Consider the following 14,584-nt stretch of genomic DNA (forward strand, 5'->3'; position numbering starts at 1 on the left):
CCATCAGTGCATTCATATATAAAATTCCTGACTTTCGTAAACAGTAATGGTTATAGTGCAGAAAGTGCATATGGGTTAACTGGTTATCGTCTAACAAACCTACTTCAATAAAAAAACATCAAGAAAATATGGTCATGTATTGCTTTACCAAATCGTAAAACTACGATTGCAAACCTCTACAAATTACTATCATGCTTTAATAACTTTGATACCCAATTTCTAAAAGTACTTTGAGTTTATTTGTGTAATTTCGGAAATGTGTCTAAGTTTAAGATCGTTTTTTTTAATATCGCCTGATCATGAATTTAGTAACAAGAGTCATGTCAAAAGCTGAATATTAAGTATCAAATATCGTACAATTTCTGTGCTCAAGGTATGGAAATGAAAATGAAATTATAAACCTTTTAGTGAAATCTACCATAAACTATGATTTCAAAAGTGCTTCTGGCCATTATAGCTCGTGACAGTACAAAAGCTTTTGGATCGCTGGAATTCCATCGACAACGAAAGCACTCACACGTTGAGAAATCAACAAGAACAATACACATTCACAAACACCACAAATACCACTGAGAGGGCTATTTTGATGTCATTTTTTGCCATTTCTATCATGTCTTTCCAGCGACGCATCACCATCAGCTTGCCAGATCTTTTACACCGTACAGTCATACACCATAACCATAACCTCCTTACACCCGGGGAAGACGGAGGACACCACACCCTGCCTAAGAGCATTATTTCTGACTCACCCAGTCGTTTGGCTGCTGGGGTATTAAAGGGCGTGTGCTTCAATTATGAGGCCACAGTGTTTAACACTCACACTGCGTGGCATTTTTTTGACTACTCCCATTTGCGAAGCAGTTTCACGTCAGGACGGGACGTTAATTTATTGAGTAACATTGTTGAAACATTAACGAAATACCACTTTATAGACACTGACAGTGGTGCATGTTTTACGTGACGAGAAGGTAAACAATAATCAAGTGCAGCCCTGTGATTTGAGTAGAAGATCCTCCACTAATGGAGGGACGTGTAGTCTATACAGCCCCTCTAGACGGTATTTTAGCCTTCTCTTGCACGCTGTTGAACACCTTGGACGATGTGAGAGTATAGACACAGTATAGACACTCCAACGCACGCACATGTGATGGTACGCATTTTCTGCTGGGCGGTCAGAGGCAAGGGGAAACTTGCCTCGTCCTTTGAGCTGCCGCGTCGGGGAATCGAACCGCGACGTATTCAAAGTCCAGTGCGTTAAACGTGACACCGCGGTAGTATACATGTATATAAAACAGGGGTAGCAATGATGTATTGGATATTGCACTGCGTTATGCACCCTGAAGGTACCTGATTTCTATACTGCTACTGTATAACTATATATTTTTTTTTTTACCAGGTAAGGCCCACTGAACTATAAAGCTCTTTTTCAGAAGCGACCTGGCCACGAATGATCGCTCAACGAAGCGGCGTATCAAAAACTCTTTAAGTGTGGATGGAAGATCCGGAGGAGCCGGAGAAAGATCCACGTGACCATGGGGAGAAGACGCAAACTCCAAATATACAGACGTCAGGGGTCGGGATTGAACCCACGAAATCCTTGCACACCGGGCTTAAATCCTTGCACACCGTATTACTTCACGTCACCGGGGGCAACCTGGCCACGGATATCATCAACAGGCAAGCGATAGATATCTGATCCACATCACCAACCCAACTTGACATGGGGAGGAGTCCTTCATCCAGCATTGGTTAGCCAAAGGGCTGAAAATTATACATTTCCATCACTCCTGTCTTATTTTTGTAAGTAACCATATGGAACTCAAGATGATTAAACGCAGGACTGTAATGTACTCAAGTTTATGCTAAGTCTGCGAAAGAGTTGTAGCAGGTAGTAAGGTCGCCTAGCTTGCAATCAGATGGTTGCGAGTTCAAATGCCGGTTGAGGGTTTCAATAATCCCTTCGTCTCTTTGGGCTCCGTCGAGTACCATTCAAATGGTTCCAATTTCATGGACGTTGAGCAGTGATTGCCCTTTGGATAAAATCGGCTCTGCTGCTGAAATGTGAAATTTCCACCACTGGCTCCAGGGGTGTTAAGAGATGAGCACCACACCAGAAATCCCTTTCGCTTCCTAACGGCTAAAGACCCTCTCCAAAAGTGTATCATTTATTAATTGCAGCACAACTCCTCTGGTTTTCAGCCAAAGTACCCATGACTCGTATTAACCGGAGGGATGTAAGGTCCACGGAACTATTATCTGAGTACCAATCTTTCGATTATTTAGGATTGTTTGCAAATAAATGTAAATCTGCAAATAACATCGCAGATAAATAGGATCCATGATGTATCACTACGGATGAAAAATTCTACTGTTGTGGGGTTTTACCTGCCTTTTTATCAGAACAAATTTAAAACACGTAAAAAATTATCCTATTATCTCCCATGGACTATAAATGATCTCTGAATACACATTCAAAGGGCTAATTGAGAGTGAATCTATTCCGTCATGTGTAGTTTTACTTGGAGGTTTTCGTGGCTAGCTGGTTCGTTGGGTAAAGATACTCCTCCGACACTTGCAATAAACATTACACATCTCTCTGAATCACCTGTCATGTGTATTTAAGCTCAATTAAATCCATTGAAAGCTTAAATGGCTGAACTCATCTGTACGGATTAAGTGATTGGAACAACAAATGGGAGTCATTTCAATGAATGGAGAAAGTGCTTTCCATTTCAGCTTTCGTTAAGGCACATGTGAGATTATAGTGAAGAAAAAAACCCTCAGGGTAATTAAGTGACTGTAAAATAGAAAACTGCATTATGACCATGCTTGCTATGTAAAATTTAACAATGCGTCAATTGCATATAATTGCTGGAAATAAATTAGGCGTTTGTGTTTACTGTCATTAGGTGTTACACTACTGTATAAACATGCTGTATAGTATATATTGCCTATTATAAATCAAGTAGCTTCAGAGAATACACGCTTAATGAGAAATTAACATGGCAATACAATTTATCGCTGATGAACGTGTTCCAATGCCACTACACTAATTGACACGCTACATCAATTACACTCGTCGTTATGTTCTCTGTGGCACGTAATTCATTACACGAGAAAGGCGTTTCTCAAAAGGTGGCTTCGTGACCTTATGGGGATCATGAAGGCAATGGGGGTTTGGGTGGGAGGCAGTCTCCGTTTGTCTATCAACTTCTTTTCTCCTGGTCCTCCGGGTTTTCCCTCCACATTAGAAACATGCGTTTTCGAGTATTTCGATTAATTTTGCTGCTATAAATGTCCAAACGGCAAGCCACTTAGTTGAGCTATCATTTGTGGCCAGGTCGCTTTTGAAAAATAAATTCATACCTCGGTGGGCTTTGTATGGTAGGATGGGGATGGTTTGGTTTCATTTGTATGTGTTTGGGTGATTTGTTTACATTTATTGTGCTTTGCACTACTATCGTGTTTTTCTATTGTTTGTTGTTCTAACGTTCTTACCCGTCCCTACTGGACATCTGTGAAGAAAATGCTTTATAGCTCATCGGATTCCTCCAGTATAAATATTATGATTCTGATGTACTACAGTACATTGTGTAGATTGCGGTGGTATATCAGTGGCGTAGTAAGGACATTATCAGCTAAGGTGGGCCCCCAATATTTGATTTGTCTCGCAAGGGTCGCACCTTGACTATTATACATCGCGGCTGCTCTTGCATCGTTACGCTCACGGTCTCGAACATTTAACGCTGTTGGGGCGCTCCATCTTCACAAAATGCAGCCACTCCAGCCACGGAGTACCTCTTTGCAATATAATTGACGCATATCCAACGAAATAAATAACGCAGAAACCGAATGTTATTTTTGCTAAAGTGACTGCCATTTAAAGCAAATTATGTTTCGTTACGTTAAATCATGTTTCTATACGTTTAGAAACCGTATTACTTCACGTAGTAAATATCTAGTTACGTAAGCGTTACACTAACATATACAGTAGCTAATTAATGCATAACAAGAATACCCTTTCACAACAATGTTTTTTCTCTTAAATAAACAATAGGCCTATCCTTTAGGAATACATGATTTAGAATTATCACACCATAGCTCCTACGAACGCTTTCAATGGAAACGCTCGTCTCGAACATGTAACTTTAACATGCCCTATGCTTGCTTTGGATCAACATAACTGTATTTGAAAATTAATAATTATTTATATTGTTAACTCATCGCAAAGGTGATTCCTAAGTTACCGCTCAATTCTTCTTGCTTCTGCGTTGGCAAACTTGGAGATGACTTTCCCCAAATTGACGGTCTCAACTCCGGCCCAACTCGTAGTTTTGGCCACCAGTTGGGTTGGGGGGGCAAGGCACCTCATGCCCCCACGCTCGTTACACTACTTGGGTGGTATGCGTGCTGGTGGTAAAGGTGATTGCGATGTGGTGCTGATGGTAGTGGTGGAGTTCCTGGTGAGGCTGATCGATGCCCGAGTGCGGTCAAGGAATGGCTCCCTATTGGTCAACCATGTTATGTATGCCGATGATCTGGTAATTGCTGCTCACTCAAGAGGATTTGGAGGCGCTGCTGGTGAACCTGCAGCGTGCCACTAAGAGGCAGGGCATTTCCAACAGCCCCACGAAAACTAAGCACCTGCCTAGGTATTTGTACCATCAAGACACTCCAACACCCACAAATCCCGATTGGTGATGGCGCAGTTGTGAAGAGAGTGGAGAGTTTCCCGTACCTGGGCAGTGTGCTCATGACCGGCTCCGGTTTTACAGCAAAGGTCTCACTTCAGTTGCGTAACGCTGTGTGGAAGCTACCTGGTCTGTTGCTCCACACAAATCTTCGGATCTTCTCGGCCGGTCATGCCCTCCCTTCTCTACGCTTCCGAAACGTCGACCCCCTAATTGAACATCTTCGTCAGTTATAAACATTTAGGCTGGCCTGCTTACAATCCATCCTAGGTTTAACCAGGCTGGATTGTGTGAGTTCACAAATCCTTGATATATCTGGACAAAGTCCCATCGGTGAGCTCCTCCGGCAGTAAAAGCTGCGTTGGCTGGGTCATATAGCCCGCATGCCCAGCCACCGCATGCCAAAACAGCTTTTGTTCGACCGGATAGAGGGGGCTAAACAGGCGCGGCACGGGCTAGAGGAGATGGAGTGACGTGGTATAGCAGGATGTGGAGCTGAGTGGACTTGCCAATGACTGGTACCAGCAGTGTCAAGATCGGCCTCTGTGGAGGCTTGTGAAGGACGCTGCTGGGCAGTTGGAGGCAGTCGCCCTCCAACAACAACGGAGGGCGGAGGAGCGACGCTCACAACGACGAGCGGAGCGCCGGGCGGCTATAACACAGCAAGATGGCACAGTAGGGGACACAGGTAATGCATCGGCCAGTTATCTCAGTCGACCCATGGCACCTGGGTCTACCCCATGACCTCCTGCCAGCGGGCGTTCAACACTTCACGTGGCCTCAACGTGCATAGCCTGGGACAAGCGTCGTGGTGACGTCACCGCCACTTAGTGGCGAATGACGGTTGTCGAGTTCCTGGTGGGGGTGCGTAAGATGGTGGCACTGTAGATGTTGCAATGCAGGTAGCAGGTGCGATGGAGGTTGATATTATGGTGGGTGTTACAAATGTTGGTTGTGGTGACGTTCACGGTGGCAGTTTTGCAGGTGGTCGTGAAATGTTCGAAGTAGCCGTAGGCCCATCTCGTGCAGGAAGTGGGGCACACGAGGATTTTTGGGGGCCACTACCCTCGTCTAAAAGTTGGGGGGTTATCTACCCGCCTCCCTATTCCGTTCCAACGCCCCTGGCATGTATTTCCATTGCTCCACAACACAGGACAGCTTAACTGCTACGCCCTCCTCTGACACACCCTAAAAGGAGAAAAAGCTCCAGATGACTTATGGCTGGGAATGTCAATCAGGCAGGTTGGAGCACGAAGAGAGCTCCAGGCTTTGCTCCAGCAGGCTGCACGAAGGGTGAATGCAGTGCATTGACAGAACAGGAGCAGACAAATTGGACTTGTGGTGTAGGAGGGGCAAGGTGTGTCGTTCACAGGTATGTTCAGCTCTGCCTTCTCTTGTTCACTGTGAAGCCAGGAAAATGCACGTGCAAATCCAAGTCACCGGTAAAAAAGCACATAGAACATGATACATTAGAACCCAAATGAGTCATGTTTTACACGAGTGAAAATACTCCATTTTAAATACAATTTAGAAGTTGATACTTTATGCCATGGCTTGTTTTGTGGAAACGCTGACAAAATAATTGAAATCCATGGTAGTACATGAAGGTAGAGGATTCAGATGTGATTTTCTAAGTTCACCATTTCTTGATTTCCAAGGATTTAACTATAACCCATGCACATTATACTGCAGACAAATGTTATTCAGATGCTTTGTGCATATAACCCCAAAAACTGGAAATCAGCCAGTTTGGTCTGCTTATGGCAAAACCTTTAATAAATTCAACTTCATTTTCAGAACTTTTACCTTGAGAAAAGAAGCTGTCACGATACAGTAGTAATAAGTGCAAGTTCCCACATACATAAAACATTTTTTCCTGGTCATCTTTGCAGCCAACAATGTTTTCATTCACACTTCATATCTGGTAAAATTATTAGCATTAAATGCAAAAACAGCAGTTGCCAATTTCCCAAATAGAATAAGCTTAAGTGTAATACATTTAACTGTTGTGCATTGTTTTAACTTGACCACAAAACGCACATGATCTCTGAAAAAGCTAAGGTTTTAAGTTACCTAAATCAGTCTGCCTAATAAACCTTAGTTTTCGACTACAAACAGCGTCTGCTACAATGAAACGTACACCATGTTATTTGGTAATACAGCTTGTTTGCTTTGTAATTAGCAAGACTTGAAGCAGCAAGACTTGAAGCAGCTAGCCACTTAAGACAGTATAAATTGCAGCTACAGATGTTTAAAAATGTAGTTTGTGCACATCGAAATAACTGGAATTTTACAAGACTGGTGAAACTCATCCCTGATCACCAAAATGCTTTGCAGTACTTTATATAAAGGAAGCCGTGCCTCCTGGGAATTTATAATTATATACAGTACTGGAATTTTCAATCGTCACTTTCTTTAAAAGTACTGCAAAAAAATATATAAAATGCATTCATTGCATTTTTTTATAGCAAACTAAAAATGAATCATGCAAATAGGTAGTTAAATTAATATTTTGTTCGGCATTCTAAATAAATGAGGCCACTCACAGATATGCCACAGAGCCATTTATTATTGTCCCACTACATGTTTGTGAAGCAACAGTTTGCCAAGCCATGTTACCGAAGGTCAAGCAGGAGCCACTCTGCCGCTTAGTTCCCAAAAACTGCACACAGCACACACCACAACAGCTCAAAACACTGCAGACAACGAAGCCTTGCAGTCAAGGAAACCGCATCGACAAAGCCTTAACTACTCTGGAGCTGGAATCACGATCTTTAGCTTGCCCTAGCAGGCAGCACAAATCTACAGTCATGCCTGCTGCAATGTCAAAGGCGTAACTGCACAGGACGAAAAGGGATAGGGGAATCTAATACTTTAATCAAGGGATACCCCCCCCCAGCCTACAACACCCCCCCCCAAACCCACCAATCCCTCTACCCAAGACTGGCCTATTTTACTTGCCTAAAGCATTTGAATATTACTTGAATGCACATTTTTTAATATTTTAAAAACCATTACAGACCATTAATGACCAAATATATGCTCTGTGTAACAAAGAGAATAACACAAAACAGACCAATTGACTGTCTTCTTACAGTGTTTAACTAATTTTATTGTTTTAATTTTACCATCACAAACAACAAATCCACTTAATAAAATGAATGCACTGCAGGATATCAGAAACAGGCTAACTTTTTTTGTATTTTTAAACAAAATATTTAAGGAAATTCCCACATTTAATCAAATGAAAAAAACTGCTAAGGCAAAAGATCGTGTATACTGTTACATGCAGAGAATAACTTTTTGGGGAATGTCTCACCATTCGTCAAGTAGCTACGGCCTACCGTGGCGAGAAAAGCAGAGCACTTAAACTGGATGTTGTACAGTGTAAGCACGTAAAGTTAAATCGTAATTGGCTACATCCTACTGCCTAAATGTGATGTGTACAGTAGTTGTTACAGGTGGCAGTGATTTACCCACACATAGTGAATTGCCGACTTTTTTTAATGGGGTGGACATAGTGAATAACACTTGTATGCAGTAGCTAACAGAGGAAGTGATTAAACCATTTAAATATGCAAAAAAGAAAAATATTTGCCAGACCATGAATATTCAACACTAGAATTCTTCAACAAAGCCAATCTTCCTCAAGGTGTGCCAAGTAATGTTGAAGTTTATAAATTGACATGCTTGTGTATAAATTGAGCTAATGTGCAAGATGCATTATCACAAAACAACGAACAGGGGGACTCCATTCCAAGCTAGATCTTTTCTTAAATCAAGATGGTGATTTTTTTGGCCAACATTGTATGCACACCTGGAAAACCAGGAGACATTTTACCAATTGACAATGCTTCGAATGTAGCTAAAAATCAAATTTATCTTTGCCAGGTATTTTTTTCACTTTTTTAGCTTGTGGAATGACTGTTGCATCTAACAGCTGGTGAAAGGAACAAAAAATGTTGACAATACCACCAAGCAGAGGAATGTGGGTTGCCTGTAAATGGCTGGTGAAATCCTGTGTGCCCCTCAACCCCCATTAAGCCCCTGCGTGGTAGTGACAGTGAAGTGTGAGACTGCCCTGCCTAATTCTTCTCCTCCTCCGGCTCGTCATCCTGCTGCCGGTCGCTGGTCCACAGCGTGAGGTTGTCGCGCAGAAGCTGCATGATGAGCGTGGAGTCCTTGTAGGAATCTTCGTTGAGGGAATCAAGCTCGGCGATGGAGTCGTCGAAGGCCGTCTTGGCCAGCTCGCAGGCTTGCTCAGGCGCGTTCTGGATCTCATAGTAAAAGACGGAGAAGTTGAGGGCCAGACCCAGGCGGATGGGATGTGTGGGCTGCATATGCTCCTTGCAGATCTCGTAGGCCTCCTTATAGGCCTTCTCGGAGTTGAGGACAACACCATCACGCTTGTCACCCGCCGCCACTTCCGCAAGGTAGCGGAAGTAGTCGCCTTTCATTTTCAGGTAGAAGACCTTACTTTCTTGCTGGGAATCATCACAACTCTTCACGAGAAACTTGTCCAACAGGTCAAGAACATCCTAATAAAAACAGATAAGCCCAAAGGTCAAAGATGAATTGGCAGTACAATTACATGATCATTAATACCCACAGTGTTGTATTGCACCAAACATACATGGGAAATCTATATGCTCTTAAAATTGTAAACATTTCCATTGAAAAATATACAAGCAATCATAAACTAAACCAGCATTTCTGCAATGTAAATTTTTTTCTCAATTCAAAATAATGCTTTGTAAAATGTATACATTTGATTGCAGAAGCATCTACAACCATTGTACATTTTTCCACAATATCAAAATGCCTTCCAAAATTAAGCCATTTCTCATGAATTTCCCCAACTATGCGGCAAATCTTTATTCGTTATTAGAATGTAAGCAGATTATTTTTTTGGCAATTATCCCACAAAAATAATGCCCGAAGGCAAGTTTAGACATTGCACAGTACCCCACCACAAAATGGACACGGCAATCAATGCCTAGATTGTGTTAACAGGTATAAGTCTGAACGCTGCGGTTGAAAGAGTTTTCCTCACCTGGCAAACGGTCTCCAGCTCCTTCTCTACCTTCTCACGGTAAGCTTTCACCATGGCCTGCTTCTTCTCGCTCCCATCACCGGCCGTCTTTTGCTCGATACTGGAGATGACACGCCAGGCCGAGCGCCGCGCTCCCACCACGTTCTTGTAGGCCACGGACAACAGGTTCCGCTCCTCGTTGGACAGCGGCTCATTGAGCTCGGTCACCTGGAGGGCACATGGGTGGGCAAGCAAATCCATTTAATAATGCATTCAAAGTGTAATATAAATTGAAACTCGTATCTGTAAACTAGTGGCCCCGATTTATAAAAAGTGGCATGTGAAACGCAATACTACCTTACTGGAACACCACTAATAGTTCATAGTTTCATTTATTTGGTATAGGCCTGTGAGCCATTCGGCTCTTGAATCGGGTGCAACCGCAACAAACAAAAACATGAACAAGAAAACATCTTAAAGTGACTTTGTGCATGTGCAAACAGAAAATCCAGGAAAAAAATATCAAATAGACCACAATCTACACTCTTAAGCCAGTATTATTATACAATTCCTCACAAATTTGTTTAGTACTGCGATGATTAAAAGCTGATGTTTTACACGATTTAGGTTGCAGTATTAGCGGCTTTATTAATACAGTACACCACTTAGAGCCCACCTCCAAAAAACACATTCTCGTTAAACTGAAGCTCAACACCAGCATACCACAACCGCCACTTGTGCAACAAATCAGGGCACTTTCGGCCATTTCACAAAGGCGTGTCAAAAAACTGCATCACCAAGAGGGGGGGGGGGGGCAAGGGTCTCTTGCAAATAGCACATTTTATCACCAAACCCATAAGTACAATGGAGGGTTAGCATCGCCGGAAACATCACACAGCGACATCGCGAAACGACAAAAGGGTTTATCCACAATGCAAAATGTATTTCCCCTTTAAAGCGAGAGGACGGTTATTTGGCGCCACGAGGTGATCGATATCCCATTAGTATTATCACGCTACACTACCTGCGGTGACAATTGCTGCCTGCAATAACGGCTCAACTTCCCTTTGGCGGATTTTATTTTCGCAAACGACAACCGTGCGTGACACGTGCCTGCAACGACCAATTAGAATTTAAGTTTTTCCGTTGGGACGTCGGGGTTTGCTGCTAGCCGTTTTACAAATTTGTCATGTTGCGATATTTCCACTTATTGCAATGTAGCATAACGCCCGGGAGGCATGTAATTGTAGCCATGCCTGTGCAACCACCCAAATATGCAGGGACCGCAAACCTAAAAAGGGAAAACCAAGCGGGCCATATGCACAACACAGCGGTCTCATTAGGCTGTCTGCAGCTGTGTAGCTTGGGTATCGAGGGCCATGTCGCCATTGCATCAGCTCATTTGGCTTAACGTGTTGCCAGCAGCATCCCATCGGGACAGGAAGACACCCCCCCCCACCCCCCCATCAGGAAAAGCATAATTTGCAGGTGACAAAAAAACGACCCAATATCGCATGGGGCAATCGTAGTAAGCCGCCCTTTAAAAGATTCGTACATAAAAAAGCAGCACTTGGGGTGGCGGGCGGGGTTATGATAAACCATTCCAACAAATCAGTGTTAAATGTACAAATGTGGGATTTCCCCCCCCCACCCATCCTGTGATGCGATCGGTTAAGGTCTTCCCCGCCGCGACCAACAATCTCTCTTTCTCTCTCTCTCAGAGAAAGAAAGATAGAGAGAAAGAGAGAGGAAGAGAGCAAGCGGGATGGCGCCATTTGCGGGAGAACGTCCCCGCAGACATCGGGGCGGGGATCCAAGCGCCGCGTCCGTGCACAGCGGCACATGGCCGATGGCACAAACAACCAAAAGCCTGACTGACACATCCCACACACACAATCCTCGTCGTCGTGTGCGGCGCGCTTCACAATACGTAAGACCACCGGCGCATTTGCACGACAGACCGAGACCGCGTGTAACAAACCGCATCGTGCAACACAAAAAAAACCCGTGGTGGTGGCGGTGGAAATGCGGCACACAGACACACACGCGTGCGGTGCAGTAGACTCGGCAAAGCTTAAAAAAAACGTTTGAATTATTTCCCCCCGTTCCACCCTCTTATTATCCCACCACACACAGACATAACCCTCTAATTATTTCACGCCGGACGCGAGGAATCGCTCGACGGACGCTACTGAAGGAGATGACGAGGAAGTCTAATAATGGAGGCCCGCCCGCCCGCACGCCATTTACAGCCCCACCGCCTCTGCTAAAACCGTCTCTACCCTGAAATCCCGTCACGCGACAGCGAAAACCGAGCACGCAAGTTGAAATCCGGTCTCGGCACACACATACACAATAAAAATCGGACAATAAAAAAAACGGCGACCAACGGCCTCAACCAAACCAACAACGACCGCGGCCCGAGGTTTACCAACTCGAGGCGAAAGGCGCGGCGCCCATTGTTGCCAATGGAGGCGACAACGCCCAGGCTGCTACTGCTGTGGTCGTCGTCGCGATCGTCGTGGTCGTGATGGTGGCAGCGGCGACGGCAACGGCTCCGTCTTTTTTTTTAAATAACTGAGCGCGCGTCCTTACGACAAAGCACACGGCCACGAAACGACGGCGCACACACACTGACACACAGACAACAAAAAAATAAAAACGACGGTCGCAACACCGCGGGGAAAAGGCGGGCAGCGGTGTGGTGGGGGGGGAAAGAACATCTTCCATTCGTCACATCTGAGCGAGAAGAAGCACCTCGACACCACCGCCACCACCACCACCACGGGGAACACTCACCGCCTTCATCGCGGCCGCCATGTCATCGTAGCGCTCCGCCTGCTCGGCCAGTCGGGCCTTCTGCACCAGCAGCTCACGGTCGGCCATCTTACGTCTTGCTTTATTTTATTATTTTCCTTTAAATCGCTAAGGGTAATTTTTTTTTCTTTCCCGGAGGGGAGGGGATTTTGTTACCTCCTCGCAACAAAAAAAAAACAACTTTCGTGTTTTAATTACTCGAGCCTCGTGCTATGATCGTAACGGCTGTTGTATTTTTTTTATCTCTCCGTTTCTCTTTCTCTCAACTGTAAGATAACGTCGAGCTATAAAGTCTCCTCGGGAACGGCGGGGCAGACGATTGAGGTCGGAGCTGTCGCTGGAGAGGAAGAGAGGAGCGCGGCGCGCGCGTTCGGTCTCCGCTGGCGCGAGCGGCACGAGCCACGGGAAATACCGACCCCGCCCCTCCGCCCCCTATCGACTGCGGCCCCGCCCCCAAGCCACCGCGGCCCCACCCTCCATCCACCGCTACCCCGCCCCCACTCCCCGTAACCCCGCCCCTTGAGCATGCGCACAAAGCGTCGTCCCCCGATCCTATCCCCCCACCAGCGACCCCCTCCTCCGACGCGCTTTCCGCCCCTCGGGGCCCCGCTTGAACGCGCATGCGCACGGTTGCACCCTCGGCCAACGGGTCCCTCCCTCTCCCCCTCCCGTCTCCACCACAACCCCCCACCCCGTCACCAGCCCCGCCCTCTATGCGCTTTCTGTTGGGGGCCCCACCCGGCCTCACCATCCTCCGGAGCGGATGGGCAACGTCGGCGCAACACGATTGGCTCACGCCAATTTTGGTCACGTGAGCGTTGAGGGCTCAGCCCTCATTGGTTAGGGCGACATTGAGCGGGAATGGTAAAGTGTTGGTTGGGGGGGGGGAAGCCGAGTCAGGATTTTGGACGCCGGCGGCTCTCATTGGTCCTCGCCGGTCACGTGCGGGGGGGGTGGGGAGCTCCGGAACGCGCGCGCGCGCCGGAGGGGCCGCCACCCCCGGCGCTTTGCTTGCCGCAATGAAGGGGCTGCAACTACGCGAGCCGCGATTGGCTGGTCGCGAGGCACGTGACTTGTTCCCGTGAGAGGCGTTGCGGGTGAATGCGGGGGTGGGGGCGGATGCTGTGTGTGTGTTGGGGGGGGGGTAAGCGGCGGTGGTCACGCCGACCAATGGGAACGCGTCAGATACGGGGGCACGTGACTCGCGCGGGGATCGTTAGAGCCGGGGTGTGGTGACGTCACCACCAGGACCAGCTTAACACGCCACGCAAGGGCGCACGTGGGTGGAGTGGTTGGTGGTAGTGGTGGTGGAGGGGTGGTGGTTGGTGGTAGTGGTGGAGGGGTGGTGGTTGATGGTGGTGGTTGGTGGTGGTGGTTGGTGGTAGTGGTGGAGGGGTGGTGGTTGGTGGTGGAGGGGTGGTGGAGGGGTGGTTGGTGGTGGTGGAGGGGTGGTGGTTGGTGGTGGTGGAGGGGTGGTGGTTGGTGGTGGTGGAGGGGTGGTGGTGGTGGTTGGTGGTGGTGGTGGAGGGGTGGTGGTGGAGGGGTGGTGGTGGAGGGGTGGTGGTTGGTGGTAGAGGGGTGGTGGTGGTTGGTGGTAGAGGGGTGGTGGTGGTTGGTGGTGGTGGTAGAGGGGTGGTGGTGGTAGAGGGGTGGTGGTGGTAGAGGGGTGGTGATTGGTGGTGGTGGAGGGGTGGTGGTTGGTGGTGGTGGAGGGGTGGTTGGTGGTGGTGGTGGAGGGGTGGTGGTTGGTGGTGGTGGTGGAGGGGTGGTGGTTGGTGGTGGAGGGGTGGTGGTTGGTGGTGGTGGTGGAGGGGTGGTGGTTGGTGGTGGTGGTGGAGGGGTGGTGGTTGGTGGTGGAAGGGTGGTGGTGGTGGTTGGTGGTGGTGGAGGGGTGGTGGTTGGTGGTGGAGGGGTGGTGGTGGTGGAGGGATGGTGGTTGGTGGTGGAGGGGTGGTGGTGGTGGTGGTTGGTGGTGGTGGTGGAGGGGTGGTGGTTGGTGGTGGTGGAGGGGTGGTGGTTGGTGGTGGTGGAGGGGTGGTGGTTG

The 14,584-nt window shown here is 47.1% G+C and overlaps 1 protein-coding gene across 1 annotated transcript; it reads right to left on the reverse strand.

Annotated features, from left to right (window-relative positions):
* Window positions 1-8,177: 8,177 nt before the first annotated feature.
* On the reverse strand, window positions 8,178-12,958 carry LOC116939128 (14-3-3 protein gamma-A-like). Its single transcript, XM_032947131.2, has 3 exons — window positions 12,523-12,958; window positions 9,745-9,951; window positions 8,178-9,229 (listed from the first exon to the last, which is right to left on the reverse strand). The coding sequence occupies exons 1-3, from the start codon at window positions 12,607-12,609 to the stop codon at window positions 8,777-8,779; spliced, it is 747 nt and encodes a 248-aa protein (XP_032803022.1). The 5' UTR covers window positions 12,610-12,958; the 3' UTR covers window positions 8,178-8,776.
* Between the last annotated feature and the right edge of the window lie 1,626 nt (window positions 12,959-14,584).

The sequence above is a fragment of the Petromyzon marinus genome, chromosome 5 (genome assembly GCF_048934315.1).
Source record: "Petromyzon marinus isolate PM22_M1 ecotype Great Lakes invasive population chromosome 5, UKy_Petmar_22M1.pri1.0, whole genome shotgun sequence".
Lineage (NCBI taxonomy): Eukaryota > Metazoa > Chordata > Hyperoartia > Petromyzontiformes > Petromyzontidae > Petromyzon > Petromyzon marinus.